General features: G+C 41.9%; 1 protein-coding gene across 1 annotated transcript in view; it reads left to right on the top strand.

The window, feature by feature from the left end:
• Positions 1-18,071, top strand: part of VIPR1 (vasoactive intestinal peptide receptor 1) — a 111,655-nt gene that overhangs the window by 76,692 nt on the left and 16,892 nt on the right. Inside the window, exons 7-8 of the mRNA XM_035317879.1 lie at positions 14,887-15,040; positions 17,123-17,183. Coding sequence (XP_035173770.1) covers positions 14,887-15,040; positions 17,123-17,183 — 215 coding nt within the window. The remainder of the gene's footprint in view (positions 1-14,886; positions 15,041-17,122; positions 17,184-18,071) is intronic.

The following is an 18,071-nucleotide window of genomic DNA, read 5'->3' as shown; positions in this document are numbered from 1 at the left end:
TACCCTCCTGAGTCCCATCCCTGCTGTTATAATGGCTTTTCTGCTTGAGCACCTCCCAGTTAATATCAAAGAGCAGCCTACTCCCACCATTTCCCTGAGAACTGTCTACACCATGTCCCCATTGCAGTGACTACATACCACCCACCCTCTGCTTTTTTTTTTTTCTTTCTCCTCTGTGGTTCCCTGGGATGTGTATTCTTCAGCAATGGGACTTTATCATGTAGGCCCATGAATAGTTACAATGACATATAAACTTGGATGAACAATTAGCTGGAGTCTGCTGCCAAAGATATTTGCCAATGCTAATTGGCAGAGAAGCCAAGAACCCAATGAACCATGGAGTTTGACCTAACCTCTCACTCCTGTGGCAGTTTGCACCAGGTCGTGACTCAGACATGATTGCAGAAGGCTCTGTGAGAAGTGTCTGCTGCAATAGTCCATCCTGAAGCACTTCTATGTATAAATACTGGGCTTTGTCCTGCAGAATCTGTCATTCCTTGAAGCCAGTCTCATGGCTACCACCACTGTGTATGTGTTTCTCCTTGTCAGAGGATTTTGATGGGAAATGTCAGTTCAAGGTGAATGGTTAGATCCTACAGAAGGGTTACAAAAGTATGTAGAATAAATTTGTCTCCATTACAGAGGACTGAGCTTACCCCTTGCAGAATATGGGTGATATTTTAGGCCATAAGGAAAAAAATACCTATATGGAATGCAATCACAGTGCCTCACCTAATATTCATCTGCTTGCAGACATAGTTATAAAATCCATTGAATTTATGTTGGGTTTGGTTGCATTAGATTGACTTGAGCTAGGTGAAATAATTGCATTGTTTGTGCTTTGAACTTGCAGGATATGATTTTGGCTTGGGGGACATGGGTACTAACTAGTTGATATATCCAGGGCCTACTATAGGATTTATGGAAGGTTTCATGTTTCTACTGATAATGCAAGATATGGCCTTGAGCTCATTCAGTTTGAGGAGAGATTTGAATAAACAATTTAATTCACTGAATGCTGTCACCACTATGCTGTTTCAGAAGAGGGAAGAACCAAAGCAATAGAGATCTTTTTATTAGAGAAAGTACTGCACTTAGTTCCTTTGAGGAAAAAAGGACAAAAGCACCTCCCTTCTGAACCAGATTCAGGGATATATAAAATCCAAATGAATTACAACCTCTCCCAGCATTAGTGATGAAGGGATCTATTTCCCAAATTTGACCTTAACCGTTGCAGTACAAAGACATAAAATTATGTTTTATGCACTAGCCACCTAAAAATATTTTAAGCTCGCCACCAACATATTTGCCAATGCTCCAATCTGATAGGAATTCCACTTAATATAGATGAATATGTAATTTAAAAAAATGTTCATAGGCTTTGCTTCAGCAGCACTTTTACTTAATTTTATCTAGTATGGGAAACCTCAATTATAGTGTTAACTCTATGGCATTTTAAATTGAAATAGTTTTGGATTGTAGAATCACAGTTTTGTAGAATCATAGAACCATTCAGGTTAGAAAAGGCCTCCAAGGTCATTAAGTCTAACCATTACCATTGAGTTCAGCATGAATGCCCTGAAAAATAAAGTTTGTTGGGTGTCTCTATGGCCACAGAGAATGTGGCCATAAGCATTTCAGGGATTTAGGGCCAATGCTGCCAATCACTGAGCCATCACATGAGCCAGAACATGCACTGTGCACTTGATGGTGTTGGTGTGTGGTACCTGTAAATTTCTTAAATTTCTTGGTTCTTCTTCCTTGAAAAATCCATTCCTGGAGGAAAGAAAAGTCTTCCTGCTTTGATGAAAAATTTACCCCACCTTTCATGGGGCAGAAACCCTGGGCTGACAAGCAAGGCTCATTTTCATAAGTAAATGCAGCAGGCCTAAATGACCATTGATCCCAAGACCTACACAAAGTGGTTCAGGCCCTTTGTGCTGCTACGAGGAACCTCACCAGCAGCACCTTTGCAAATGACCCTCACTCCTTCTCCTCTCCCCAGCTGCCCAAATGAATTAGGTGTGTCCTTAGGCATATAGCAGCATGTAGACTGACCTTTAGAGAAGGCTCTAAAAGCACATTGGGATTTTCCAGTGGGAAACAAAGCACCACCAGGGACTTTGAATATTTTGGAGGGCACACAGCTTATTGCCAAATGTGCCGGCAGTCAGTAGTAGACTGAACCTCACTTTCTTTGTCGTGCCCTCAGTTGCAATGTTTGTAATTATATGAAACTGAATCATGTTGGCTTAAATTACTTTAAGGTAGGCATATGCTCAAGTGTGTTAGTGAATATAGACTTTAAGCACCCAGATGTAAAGACGATCAGGCTACGAGGGTTCTGTGAAATCGCCCACACTGCCTTTTCCAATAACTATTTGCTCCGATTCATTCAGAATACCTTCAGTTTAATCATTTAGTCAATCATTTAGTCATCACCTAGTCAATCATTTCTGATGGAAAACTCATGGCATGTGGCTTCATTGCATCCAACAGTTACTCATAATGCATGAAAAAAAGCACCACTTTCCAGTCTGTATTTGACTGCATTTTTTTTTTTTTTTTTTTTTTTACAGATTGAAGAACCCTCTTAGCAAATTCTAGTTTTTTCACATTAGTTTTCTCTAGGCTTTGTGACCTTCCATTTAAGCATTCCCATGCTTTGTCGTCTTCTTTCCTTCTCTCTCTGGAAAATGTCAGGTGAAGCTCAGTAGCCAAAATAGCAAACCTGGTAGAAGGATTGAACTGAACTCTTTGCTTGTCTTTTCATTTGATTTTGTGTGTGCGTGTGTTTTAATGGCTAAGCTTTGATTTAGTTTAATGAATGTAATATCTGGATAGCATAATGATGAACCACTTATGTTTCCAGCCTAGCTGAAGACAAGGAAGCCAACAGTTTGATATAAATAAAGATTCAGTTCTACAGATTGAATTCAGACTTCTGTTGAGCTCTGCAAATTTGCCTTTGCTGAGAATCCAGCCAAGGGAGGGATCATTTCTCTTTGTCCTTTTGCATTCCAGTAAGACAATCAAATTCCAATGAGAAATTCTTATTTGCAAAGGAGGGCAGGACCTTTAGCAATAGTGAACATATATATATGTCTCGTATCTTCAGAGTGGAAAATTAGTTTTTTAACATGATCTGCCTCAGGCCAAACTGATAAAAGCTACAGGCTCCTACATGAACTTTATATATGGAAGTTGAAGATAGACACATTTTCTTTTCCAGCACATCCCCATCTGGATTCAAATCCATCCAACTTCATGAAGAGTGCTTTGATATGCAGGCTATTGTGAAAACTGGAAGAGTATGACTCTTTTTAAACACTTGTGTAAAAATAAAACTGATATTCAGAAGGCCATAGGAAGGAAGAGTTTCTGACCTAGTGATTGGAGACTGCATCTGGCCTCTAAACCAGGGAGCAGCAGAGCCAGGTTCTGATGCAAGATTTTTTTCCTGTGGTTTACCCAGCACTCCAAGTCCTTCATATACACAGCCCCTTGCTCATATAGTGGTGTTTTATAGGAGAGAAGGTCCCCTGCTCTGCTCTCTGAAATTAATAAATAACAATAATTATTATTTAAAAAAATAAAAAAAAAAGTTGGCAGGAGTCTGTGACACATCTGAGAAAGAGGAAGAGTTGGAAATTAGAGACACAGCCCTTGTATTGGGTTACATCCTCTCTGATAGACGTCTACTCTCACCTACACAAAAGAGGGCAAGCTCATTTTAGCATCACAGACTGGCTTGGAGAAAGTCTGGCACAACTCTATCTGCAGACAACGAGAATTTTTTGCTTGACTTTAATTGGAGTTGGGTCAGGCCCCAAAATGTGTAAATTCATGAGCTGGCACTTTTTCAGTAGTTCAGCTCATTGCTGCAGAACTGCTCCCCATCCACTGAATTCAGTTGGATAAGTCAGGCACAAAGATGCTGCCTGAGATAAAGAAAGGCTTTAAAGTCTGTCCTGCCATGAAAATGAGACCCAATATGAGGTGAGGGCTGCCTCTTTTTGCTCAGCTGTGTAGAGTGATGAAGACTCTCACCCTTCCCACCTGATAGGTAACAACTACATTTGGTTTTCATCTCAAGGAGCAGTACAAGGAGAAAAGGAAAAATCACTGTTAGTGGAATATTTCTCACTCTTCCACTCAAGTCTTACCTGAACCACTTTACCTGCCCAAAAAAAAATTGTGAAACTAAGCCAAACAGTTTCTGTTGGCTTCAGGGAAAGGTGTTGAAGCACACTGGCTTCAGTTCTTCTTTCTGAGATTTTGACAGCATTTGGCTTCTACTTATGATTCTGCTGACAATTTCTGTGGTGTTGCTGTCACAACACAAACCTAACACACCCATTTCCTTGGTCTACATTTTTACCACTAGGTTAGATAGAGAGATTTGCTTGTACCTGGCAGTGGAATGTTATCTTTATACTATCTTTATACTATCTGATATCCCCATATCTGCTGCTATCTCTGTATCTGCTGATCACTGCTACATTCAAAACTTTACAGCAAAGTAAATGACAGAGAAAGAAAAATAACTAGAGAAAGCTCCTGTATGTGATACAAATAAGTGAAAGAAAGAAAGAAAGAAAGAAAGAAAGAAAGAAAGAAAGAAAGAAAGAAAGAAAGAAAGAAAGAAAGAAAGAAAGAAAGCAAGCTAAAAATAAAGCTAAAAATAAAAAATAATGCTTTCAAGTACACTTTGTAAATCAGGGCCAGAGTTAATCTGAGGTTTTACTGGCAAATTCAGTGATGAAGGGTGTGTGAAGCAATGAGAAGCTATAAATAGGTTTGGGATGGTTACTGTCCATGGCTAGCAGCAGCCATGAGCATGGGAGATGGGCTACCTATCTACCTCGACTTTTTCACATTCTTGTTTGGAATTTAATATTAGCCAGAAACACAAAACACAGGAATGTGGTATCTTACCATCTCTTCTAGAATAAAAGAGGTCTCCACCTGTACAAGCCACCATTCTGATATTTATGAAGAAGACATAAACCACCTCATACATGCCATAGGAAGAGGACTTGCACACAGGTAATTGCTGTGGAGCTGCTGGCAAACAGTCACTTCCTTCTTTGTTAGTGAGACAGCAGTTTCTGGCAGCCCCATCTTTGCACAAAGACACAACTATCATCAGGGCTGGCAGTAGTAAGTAAAGAATAAATTGGGTTGGGAAGAAGGGTTGTGGTGTCTGGAGATGGAGCTCTACTAAAATGATGTGGGAGAAGAAGGGAGCAAAGGTCTGAGTTTGGGAAGAAGGGAATGTGCAGTGTTGGAGAATGAAGAAAACCTTGAGTGTCAGGGAAGCTAGAGGTAAAATAATAATTTTGATACAGGGAGGGAATGAATAGCAGTGGGGGATAAAGCTGGATGCTTGGCATGTCAGGCTAGGAAGGTGAGGAAAGTCCATAGATGCAGTGATCCATTCCTTAAAAGAGGAAGTATTAGATTCTGGGTCATGCCCTTTCTGCTCCTTGGACTGTCGTCATGCAACCCTTGAGAGGGTCTAGACCTTGCAGACGAAGCTCTAACATGGTTTTATATTGTTTTACTTGAATGAGTTATCCCTTACCTTTCTCCTTTGCTCCTGAAAATAACCCAGGAGTGAAGGTAGCAAGTTAGACTGTGGGAGAACTCTAAAGCAGGAACTTCCTTTGAAAAAGTGACTTTATCTTGCCCAACACTGCAATGCCCTAGTCATGTGCTGGCACCATAGAGCAATGCAGAACAACAAGAGAACATGGGGCAGGTGTGGAGAAGGACATTATTAAAACTCTGACCATCTTCTCCCTTTAGTTGCTGACTTGTGATTGACTTGCCTTATTACTGAAGATGTATTCAGAAGTGCCGTTATCATTCTTCAGTTGATGAGCGTGAAATAAGGACAGTTACCCCATTAACCAAGACAATCCTATTTTTATGTTTAAGCTCAACTCTGAGTCATCTGACACAGAGGCTAGACCGTCTAGAGCTAATCAACATCTTACAAATATTCACAAGACCAACTCCCCCTCCCCTCCAAAAAAAAAAATAAAACTAATATTCCTAAGAGACAAAATAGAAAGGTCCAGGCCCTCAAGGCTGTCAGTTACATAACCCTTGTTAAAGTCAGCTGAAGAGAAATGCTTAAATAGCCGTGAGGATCGCAGTCACAGGGCTTAAACTTGCTGCTTATGTGAGGTACAGCAGACATAAGAGCTGCCTACAGAATTGAATAGATAGTGTTGTGTTTGAGGAGGCCTTCGTGGGAAGTAGTCTAGGCATAAAGTGCAGTCATGTGGACCACGTTTTTTAGTTGGAGTAAATGAGTAGATCTCTATTTGTTTTAGCAGAATTCGCAAGGTTTCTGCCAGTTGAGGATCTGACCCTGCTATGCTTTGCTGGCTTGGAAGCACATAAATTAGAGGTTGTTTTATGTAACTTCCGTATTAGCAGAGAGAGACTTTTAAATATCCTACCATTTTCAACTAGCTTTCAATTTGCATTAAAGATGTGGAAGCACTGCGAAAAGACAAGGTTACCTTAGGGGACTTTTGGGCCCATATGCATTTGGCTATTGCTAGAGCAATATACTCTCTATCCAGAGAAATAATACCCTACCCAGGCTCGGTCCAGGCCCAGCCCAGCCAGAGCAAGTGGAAGTAGGGGCAGAGGAAAGAGATGTGGAGATTAAGCCCAACTTCTTTCCACAGTTATACTGGAAGCCAGCAAGACTTAGCTTGCTGAATCAGTATGTGTGTGTGCATGCATATTGCTGTGTGGCACAGCTCATCAGTCTAGAAATAGCATTTCTGTTTTGTGAAGGCAGTGACAAATCAACAAGCTTACACACAAATCCAGGTTATAATGGCTTAATAAATTGCCCTGTGACAGCTGACATTCAGTAAGTATTCTCTTAGGCAAAGATGGGTGCATGAAAATGTAATGCATTGTGACCTAGAGGAAAGAAGGTTAAGATAAATTGAATTAATTCACTATTGCTAAGGCTTAAGAGCACTCCCACATAATGTTTCTGGGGCACCAGTGTTGCAAAGCAGCATGTTAACAGGGAAAATCCGCGTTTGAGATCTCCTATTCCTGTACCTGAGATAGAAGGTGATCATGAGCCCTCTCTGAATTCAGATACGTTGATCTGTCTGCCATACATTTTATAGGGATGACTTACAATTGAATCTGTTAGAGCAGCAAGAGCTGAAGGATCTGTTACCAAGATGTGAGACTATTAATCTAATGAAGGTCTTTAAAGACATTTTTTTCTTTATTTTAATTTCTCAAAGATGAAAAATTGCTTTAACCAAGGCTTTAAACTTGACAGTTTAGGTCCTCACAAACTAAAGGTTACATGCTCCAATCAGAAGCCCCATCATCTCTATCAAGATGACATTTTAAGAATTTCCTTCATCAAACTTCTTTACACATAGACAGTGCTAGGAATCAACACCCAAAATTTCCATGCACCTCCCACGGAAGTTTGCAGAGCCACTCACTAGTGTAGCAATTTAGCATTTAAGATTCCTTGCTTGTCAGACTACATGGCAGGGAAAGGAGTCAAATGCAACCAACTGGCTTAGGAGAAGTCTTCTTTGAGTAGACCTTGCTTTCCTTCCATGGTAGAACATAAACACTGCGGGTCTTTTTTTATTTGATTACCTGTTTAATTCTAGTCTACAACTGCAATTAGAGGGAAGAAATAAGCAGTGGCTTTGTGCCAGCCTGTCTTGTTTGTTTGTGTTTTTAATATGTTTTATTTTTCTGTTGTTACACAAAAGGAGGAACATGCCAAGGGCAAGGTAGCACTTTTCCTTTTATTTTTTTTTTTTGTGGCTAAGCAAATTGGCTTGACCTAGGTGCTCATTTTTAGAGAAACAGAATCACCCAGTAAGATGCTGTTTTATTTCTGTCAACAATTCCCATTGACGTCACACAGAATTTCTGTAAATTAGACCTCCAGCATGAAGCCCTGTTGAAGTCAGCCGGGGCTTTGCTGTTGGCCTCTGCAGGGTCAAACCATCACCCTAATTGTCTCTGAAGAAAACAAGAGACAGCAGCAGAAGGCTGAGATAACAAATTGATATTCACATTTTCAGCTTGCCAAGTCAACTTCTGGAAATGTCTTCTGCAGCTCCTTATTTAGGACCTTGGATGGAGCATACTCTTCCATTTTTCTGTCAAAGACAACTAAGTAGTGAAAAGATAATATATAAAAGCCAGTAGCCTTAAGCATGGAAATGAGACAAGAAATAGGTATATCCTTTAAAGATACAACTTTGCATCTTTTACAACTCCTCATGAGAGGGCTAAGGCAGGATCAACAGTCACTATGGAATAACCATCTTCCTACATCTTCCTACATCATGGGATGGGATTCAGTCTGATTTGGGCATATGGGGCAGGAATTAGTTCAAGACTCCTGCGTTCAATTATGATTAAAACTAAAATGGCACTGTAGTTATGGAGATGTAGGGCAAGGCCGTTCCCTGTTCCTGGAGACCCAAAATTCAGCATCAACCAAGCAGGTGGTATTGCTCTGTGCTACCCCATCTTCCAGCCATGCCTTTGAAACACGATCACAATTGGGATCTATAAAAAGCTTTTAAATAATATTGAGGAAGCCTCCTTGACCAGGCTGGGGAGAAGAGCAGCTGTTGCTGTGGGCAAATTCAGCATGAGTCACTCAACAACTAGCCTTTCAGACAGGTCATGTCTTCTGGGCAACATAAAAGAAAAGGGCTGGATAAATCTGTCACAGAGAAAATGAGTTTTCATCTGTCTCCTGTTGAAGAGACCAGCAGAAATCTCTGTGTAAATCTTCATCGTGCTTCAGAGGTGGTAGCCCTGGTAAAAAGACCCAAGTACCTTAAAGGAGATTTAGAGGCTTCCACATTTCATGATTAATTGCAATCAGTCTGAGCCCATGCTTTTGCCAAAGGCACTAGGGACTGGCCTGAAGGCAATGTTCCAACTTCATCAATAATGCCAGGAGCTGCAGCATTGCTCAGGATTGCATGTGATGACTTAAATATATCTTTAAGGTCACTTAAATATATCTTGGTGCCCTGCCACAAACCGCTCAAGCCATGTTCCACACTGCAGCAGGATGCAGGATCTGGAGACGCAAGGACACAGTGGTCACATCCATGCAGGGACATGGTCATACATGGGGAGTCGCACATGTATGACCATGGGAGGTCAGGTCGGGTCTCCTGATGGGGAGTCCAGTGCTCGGGGTGACGAGACTCAGACAGACCATTTACATCACCCCAGGCCATTTATAGCATGTTGGGTGGGAGAATGATCAATCATTGTGGTGCACCTTTTCATTTGATTGGATTTAGATCTTTCTTTAGCCCTGATTGTAAAGCCGTAGCAAGCCATATCTCCAGAAAAGAAGCCAGGGGAGACTTGTGCTAGTGCAGTGATGATCTCTGGTGCACAGCAGTGTATATATAGTTACCTGACTTATTTTTTTTGTAGAGTTTTGTTGCATTCACAGGAGGCTTCTGCATGCACATTTATGTTGTATATGTACCTCCATCAAAACCTCATCCTTCTTAGACCAACTCCTGTCCAACTAAGCTAGAGAAATTCAACTAAGCTAGAGAAATTCAGAAGCTGGTCAAGAGTGCCAGGGCTTAACAGTTAATAATGAGCAGAGATACCTTGAGCAGAGTTATCTCTGATGAGTAGGATATATGTGTATTTAATGCAACAGGTTCAGATCTGTGTTAATCACTGCTCCCAGCATCTGGACTGCATTTCTCTAGGTAGGTCAGCTAGTCACTGCATCAGTTTTACAACAAAAAAGTTTTTTTTTTCTTTTTTTTCTTTTTTTTTTTTCCTCAGGGCTAACATTAAAGCAAAAAGAGCTGCTAGGCACGGTAGAGAGCCTGTGGTCATTGATCTGCCTTGTTTTTTCCACCCTTATGCCCTTTCTCTTTACCCCTCTCTCAGAAAACCTGGTTGTGTCTTGAGTGTTTTTTCCTATGACTTGACAAAGTGGTCTGTGGTTTTTGCAGTTACTGTAGCACATGAACTCTGTGCTGGCTGTGAGTAGCTCTGTTGTTTTACCACCATTACTGTAAGCTTTGAATTTGACCTTTATTGACATCCTAAAAATTTTGCCCAACTTCTCAACTAAATATATTTCTTTGAGTCATACCACCAGTCTAACCACTCATGTGCTTCATCCCTACTCACCCCTTCCTTTTTGGAAGGACAGGCTACATCCCTAAGTATCAACAGCCCATTAAATATTTTCCCTAAAATGACTGTAAGATGTTCTCTTTCAAAGCAAATGCAATCTCTTTTACTTTCTCTATTCCTTTTTTAGCTTTTAGACCATTACACTTCTCCGTGTCCAAATCAGTGCTAGCTCAGAGCAGCTCTGTCTAGGAGGGCAAGAAATGCCCAGCATGACATGGAGTCATTGCTTTGAAAGCCATGGGCCTGGTTCCTATCCAGAAAGCAGACATTCACACCCGTATACTTGTAAATGGGAATGCTAAATACTCTGTGGCCAGCAAGACAGCATTTTCCATGTGTTTTGCAAAACTAACATGAAAAATAATAGAAGTTTTTTTTCAAAGGTGTTTACATTTGAGGAGACTAGCATATTCTTGTGTTCTTCAGGACATTCATGCACTGCAATAAGTAAGATTTCTCCAGTACTTGCTAGCTCAGCACCCTTAAGGATTCTCCATAACAGGCAGACTTCTGCTATCTGAGCATGGACATATACCCTTTAGAATGCCTGTGAATATCCCAGTGATATCACTGTCCCATCCCACAGCACTTAGGAAAGTGATACAGAGCCTGTAGATCTCCATGCCTGGTGACAGGATGAGGGGGAATGGGCTAAAGTTGCACCAGGGGAGGTTTAGGTTGGATATTAGGAAGAACTTCTTTACTGAAAGGGTTGTTAGGCATGGGAATAGGCTGCCCAGGGAAGTGGTTGAGTCACCATCCCTGGAGGTCTTTAAAAGACATTTAGATGTAGAGCTTAGTGTTATGGTTTAGTGGAGGACTTCTTAGTGTTAGGTCAGAGATTGGACTCAGTGATCTTGGAGGTCTCTTCCAACCTAGATTATTCTGTGATTCTGTGATCCTTCTGGAGCAGCAGCTGGAAGCCCAACAAAATATGTGACAGTGCCTATGTTATCATAAGCAGCCTACTGAGAAGCAGCTGAATCTTGCAGTTTCTCTTTTTCAGATAGTCCTCAGTTATAGAGTCCAACACAGATGGTTGGCCACTATAAGGCAAGGGAGGCCCATGCAGTAGCTCTAAGGCATGCCTCATCTCATCCTCAAGTAAACTTCTGTAATAATTAAGATGAAATTTTCTTATTGACTATGATGGATTTAAAGAGAAGCACAAAAGTGCTTGTCTGGGGTGAAAGAGGTTTCCATTCAGCCTTAGCTGGAGGCAGAATCAGTCTCAACAGTTAGCAGCCAGCAGCACATGTGGAAAGAAAGGGGACCTTCATGGGAAAAACAAATATCCCATGTCTAATGCAGTGCCAAAGAGGGAAAGCAGAGAGGAGCCACTTGGGTAGATATCACACCAGCAAAGCCAGGGCAGACCATCTACTGCAACATCTTGAATGGAAACAAACAGGGCAAGTTGAAGTTGTCTGGAGAAAGACAGGGAAATAGGTTGTTGTAAATGAGGTAGTGGAAGGGAAAATATATATATATAAAAAAAAAAAAAAAGAGTGTTGTAATGCTGCTTTTCCTGCTGAAATGCCTTTTCTAAACATAACCTATGTTGGTTATGTTTAGACCTGACATGCTGTGAGGTCTGATCTTTAATGAAAAAAATCATCTATGAGATGTTATAGCTCATGTCTGCCTAGTGCCTGTCATCTAAAGGGTAAAGCATCTTAGGTAAACACAGATTTTGTTTCCCAGCATTGTAACAGCCATTCTGAGGCTGAATACAGCTGATGAGAAAGGCAGAGACCCATTACCAAGTGCTGCTGCTGCATGTAATAATGAAGAGGTCTCTCAAAAGCCAGGAAGGGCTGATTTCTGAATGTGTCACAGAGCTGGCTGTCAAGGAGGATTCAAGGGAAGAACAATGCAGTCAACAGTGAAACTCCATCTTTCTGCGAAATAGATGGTCTGGTTTAAACCTTCCCATCTTAGGTAAAGGTAGCAAGAAACCCAGGCAGCAAGGAAGTACCATAAATACCATGAGTACCATGAGTTAGCGATAGAGCTTCACTGTAGACACCCGGATGAGCTTGGACCATGCCAGTGCATCCAAATCTGTTCCAGTGCAGGACATCCCATGTCACAGGGGATTCCAGGCTGCAAAACGTTACTGCCATGTGCTCGCATTGATGTGTAAAAATATCTTTTCTCCAGGTAAAGAAAAAATGCCTGGGGTGGAAGCAACTGCTCAAATAGCCCAATATCTCCCAGCACAGAGCAGAGAATTGCTAAGATACAGCCCCCTTAGGAGAGGAGTTGACAAAAACCAGCTGTTGCCCATGTTTGTGATTTGCTTCAATGCTGTAACAAGGCACCAGCACTGTGTTAGGGAAGGAGGTGAAGGCCAGAGACTACCACAAAAGTAGCTGCCATTGCTCAAGGGAGAAGAGGTGATGGATCTGGACATCCTTACTTGGGAATATTGCTGCCACAGCTGTAGTTCAGGGCAGTTTCCTCTTTGTGACAGTAGCAGTTCTGCAAACTCAGGTTGGGGATTTCTGTCCAAAAGCCTCTCTTACACAAAAAAAAATCACACCCTTTTTTTGTGAGATGTCTTTCCTGATTCTGTAGACCATCCCAGCCCCTTGTGGCATGCTCCAGTCTCAGAACTCTGCTGTAGCTCCAACACAGCCATCCAGAAAGGATTCCGCCAAAATTCATTCTCCAAAGCAAAACTATATTTGAGGAGGGATATTTCAAATCAACACTGGCTGCAGACACACCGAGCCGGTTCCCAGACTTTGGGCAAAAGAAATGAGGTGTGTCAGCGTCACACTGCCATATGCACACTGAGGCGAGGAGAAACGAGGAGCACAGGGATGCCACGGGGAGGAGGATGCCACAGCCCGAGCCCTTGTCAGCTCAGCTCCGTGTCACCTTCGCTGCATGGGAGTGAAGTGTCTGCTCTGCCTCCACCTTCCCCCATCACTACCCTGCAGCAAGTCGCTGTTTATGCCATCTGCCTCACAGAGGGGAGCTGAAGTGCATATAAATTGATTAGCAGGAGCCTGTGAGGATCCCCCAGCATGACATACTGGCGGGTGCTAGGAGAGGGTTGAATTAATTTTGAGTGATCAGCGGGCAAAATTCTCTTTTCATAACATGTTGTGTCGAGAAAACACTTTTTACGCTTCTTTTTTAACTGGTGGGTTTCATAGCACCTGTTTTCAGAAAGAGAGGTGAGCAGGGGGATGCTTGTCACTGGTGCAAATCAATTACTGCTCTAAATTCCCCATCGTGCAAACACAGAGCACCAAGGGCAGGCTGCTAACCAGGGAGTGCTGTGAGCCTGGTCCTCGTGCCCTTGTCCCAACAAGAGCAGGGCATAACCCAAGCAGACTCACTGAAGCCAGCTGAATCAGCATCTCGAGAATGTTTAGACAACATGGATATGTGTAACGATGCAACCAATGCTTTTCTGTAAATCTGTAGGGAATAGGGACCCAGCTGTGGACCTGGATCCATCAGGTACTGGGGCAATGGCCAGGGCTCCCATACCTCTTGGGGCATCCGACTTCTACCTTCAGGTGTTTTGCAGCAGTTTTCACCCTGAGTGCCAGACAGAAATTTCCCATTCACTTTTTTTTTTTTTTTCTTTCCATTTCTAATCTGACTGTTCCCACTGCCTGTAAATCATCCTACTTCTGTGCTGCAGTGAAATCTTCGCAGCAAGTTGCAGTGTTTAATTATTCATTTTCCGAGGAAAAATAATCCTCTTTCCCTTTTCAGCTCTCCCCTTCCAATGCAATCAAATCTGTCCATGCTCATTAGTGTTTACCCTCTTTTGCCTCCTTATCCTTTTCTTTATTTAAAAAAAAAAAAAAAAAAAGATGTGTCACGGATCTTTACTGAGCATTCACAGCCCTTTGTAGACTTGACTTTCTTCAAACCCCTATCTCAAACCCCTTCAGTTTTTGCAATATCTTCCAGGCCACAGAACAATTATAATTGGACTTTGCTTTCCAGGGCAAATTAATTTATTGTTGTTGCTGCTTTTATTATTTTTATCCTTGGCCGTCGGTTTGTTCATGTCAGAGCCTTCGCTTCTTTGGGTTCAGGGGTGCAGTTACAATTAGCAAGCATTCCCACTGAAAATGATGGGGGAGGATGTGAGACTGTGATGCCCAAGTCACTCAAGATGTTGTTCATCAGGACACTGACTCTGGTGGCAAAAGTAGCATAAAAAATTCCCACTTCTTCGTGTTTCCTCTCCAGTGCAGATCACCTCCATCGTGCTGAATCAAGCGTTTGTGGGCTGTACTGCCCAGTCCCTGGGTTGGTCTCAGTTCAAAGTAGAGCCTTTTTGGAGGGTTCTTCAGAACCAGGGCAATGGTTTGCTTCACAGCTCAGCTCCACAAGCCCACCCCAGCCCTGCACATAGGGGAAAGACCTTCCATTGTCCAGTCTGCCCCTAAAACAGCTCCCCACACCCAAACCCTACAGAGAGAAGCACCATGCTGGTAGAGATCATGGTCACAGCTTAGCAGGGTTACCAGGCTTGAGTGCTTCTATCTCCAGGCTCACACAGTCAAACAGTGCCCAGAGCTGAACTGGCTCACTTGAGGATGCACTCCATACACAGATATTTACTGCTAATTTGGTGTGTTTGCTATGGAAACATGCTGCAGTTCACCACTCTTTTTTTTTCTTCTCTTCCAGGTAGGCTGCAAAGCCATGATGGTTTTCTTCCAATACTGTGTCATGGCCAACTTCTTCTGGCTGCTGGTGGAAGGGCTGTATCTTCACACCCTGTTGGTCATCTCCTTCTTTTCGGAGAGGAAGTACTTCTGGTGGTACATCTTGATTGGCTGGGGTACGCATCTTCTCAAACCTGAATTCCAGGAGGGGATCTGGGCAGACATTTTTAACATCAATTTAATCCCAGACTTGGAGGTTCAAGGGGGACAGAGATGTCCTACATGTTACATTGCAGACTAGAATTCAGTACAACCAGAAGCAAGATTGAGTGACTGGAGGAGTTTAACAGTATTAGCCTAAATCTTCCGAGGTATTTAAGAGCTCAATTTGTGCTTGGTTCATTGAGAGTTGGCCACCTCAGTATCTTACAGGACAGCTGACTCCTCGTCACCTTTATAGTAATTTGTTCCTACTTGATTCTGGCTGGCATCCCAAGGTTGTATCGTGCATTGACATTAAATTGTAAAGGGGGTCTCAACTAAGTAGGACTCCTGGACTGAACCTGACTCAGTAGACTCCTGCTCTCCTTGTCTTAATGAATTCAGGCTAGGCAGCTATCCTGAGATCCCAGCACCTGTGTGCTAAAGCTGATAACCTTCTGCTCACTGCATTCACGATTTCTCCGGTTTTAATGTGAATCCAGTCTCACACATAAAAATAAAATTAAAAATTAAATTAAATTAAATTAAAATAATAATTAAATAAATATAAAATAAAATAAATAAACCAAAATAAAATACAAATAAAAATGCTGAGGAAGTCAAAGTGAAACTCCTCACAAAGTTGCCCAGAAATGCAAACTTACTCAAATTAATCTTAATTTTAATCTTAATCTTACAACTCCATTCTCAGAAGAGGAAACAGATCTCTTTTCCATTTTAAGCCATTTAGATGAAATTTTATGTATAAAGCAAAAATGGCTTTCTATTCCATGTTCTCAATAGCTAAAACTGGGAAATAATTAGAGCAGGGAGTAATCTTGAAAAGAAAGGAAAAAAAAAAAATCTGTCATCTACAGGGGCATGCCTAGACTCAGGATTTGACCAGTTAGCCGTAGAGTAACTTCCATTGAAAGTGACAGGAGTTATGCTTGGGTTCACACTGCAGAAGGGAGATGATTCTCCACACTACAAGCATAAGAAGAGGTGATGTTAGCAGGCCTTGTTTCAAATGCAGTTAATCAGGCTAGACCGTCTTTAAACCTGCCTTGCACATAGATACTCTTCCTTTCAGCACAGTACAGCTGAAAGATTTTAAAGAAAAATGTATGATTTTAAAGGAAATGTCTTGCATTGGTAATGTGTTCAGAGGTTGCTTGGGTGTGGAAGGACAATTCAAGGAAATGGCAGGTGTTTGAAGGATTTTTGGCCTTTCAGTCATCCATCATTTGCAAGAACATCAGTGATGTGTCTGAAATGGATCATGCAAGAATTAATGGTTTGGACACACTCATTACTGTTCTGATTGCATTTGGAAATCACTAGTAATACACAATGTACAATACTGTGACTAACACAAAACAAAAGAGATGTTCTTTCCTGAAGTATTTCCAACCTAAATTTAATCAAAGAGGAAAGATGGACTACAAGGATGGAACAGGACCACCCTAGTCATGGAGATGATTATGCAGTGAGGAAAGAAGGCAGCTTCCTATGGCCAGTTGCTGTCATCCTCACGTGAACTTGTTACTCCAGGCTCCCTTGATAGTGGCAATTCAGGCAACACAGTCAGGGGAGTCCAGAGTAATACTCCTTGTCCTAAAGGAAACATCTAAAATAGCTCAGAAGATCTCTGTCTTAAAGCTGCATATTTCTCTCCATTGATGCTAATGTGGTAAATGTCTTAGTTACTGGTGTCCACACTGGAAGTCTAAAGCAATTCCCGTTCCTTATGTTTCACCATCACCATTTTTTGTTGCTTTTTTTGTTGCTGTTGTTTGTTGGTTTGTGATTGGCTTTGCAACAGGATGATGAATCAGGTAGAGAGTGGTTTACAGGAAAGTCATCTTACGGGGCCAGTGGGAGACAGTAGCAGTGTGTTGTGTTAGGCACATGAGCCCTGAAGGCGTGAAACATTTGCCCACTGTTAAGGGAAAGCATCACATCAGTCACTTAGGAGAGATGGAGTGTGGGGGAGAGCAGCCTTCAAAATGTGAATGATGATTTGTAACAGTAGCGTCATCTCTTCTCTTCACCAGGTGCCCCCTCTGTGTTCATCACTGCTTGGACTATTGTGAAGATTTACTTTTTCAACGTTGGGTAAGCCTGTGGACTCAATTCTCTTTTCTGTATAATTCTTCCTTCCTTAATCTCCAAGGAAGGCCAAGGAAATGCCTGCAGTTGTAGAAACCCAGCCATCCTTCTGTAACCCCAAAGGCAGTCAGAGCAGAGACTTTCTTTTCCCTGCCACCACGCACCAGGAAATTCTCCCAGACCTCCATGAAGACACTCAGTTATTTGAACTTAGGCTTGCTCTCTTTGTTTCCCAGTCCGATGATGAGGGTATTTGCATGGAATTTGTGGCCAGTCCCCAATGGTCCCATTAGGTGCATCAATCAACTTAGCAGCTGCCCCACACTCAGAGCAGGGCTTGGCATCATGCAGAACTGGCCCTATATACACTCGTGCAGCAGAAACTTAATAAACAGACCCATTTTGCTCCCACAGAACAGCTTTAAAAAATCCTGATATTTTTTTTCCAGACAAATCTTGGGATCTGTTCTTCATCTTCTTTAACCTAACAGCTGTTTCAGATACTTTATATACGAAATAGATAGAATACAGATAAGTAAATGAGACAGATATTTGAGCTACCCAAGGAGATATGCAAGTAAACAAGATCTGATCCTGCAGCCCTCCCTCATGCTTTGACTCAAGCAGTCAAACCAGAGTAATTTGAAATGCTTTTATGAGAAAACACTCTGGAGATTTACAGAATCAGGTGCTCATTATGTACTCACTGTGCATACACTGGCATCTTGCATTTACAGCATATGGTTAACTCCATTTTCTCCCTTGCATTCTCTCTCTCCAAATGTGTCCTGATTTGTCCTTATTTCAGTAAGAGAAGCAGCTCAGATTTCTCATTGCATTTTTGATGTATAGTCATGCTAACACATTTCCTTAGGGCTACTGAATTCTTTTATG

This window comes from Oxyura jamaicensis, chromosome 2, assembly GCF_011077185.1.
Source record: "Oxyura jamaicensis isolate SHBP4307 breed ruddy duck chromosome 2, BPBGC_Ojam_1.0, whole genome shotgun sequence".
NCBI lineage: Eukaryota > Metazoa > Chordata > Aves > Anseriformes > Anatidae > Oxyura > Oxyura jamaicensis.
Note: the sequence above shows the minus strand (reverse complement) of the source record. Positions and strands in the feature narration are given on the sequence as shown.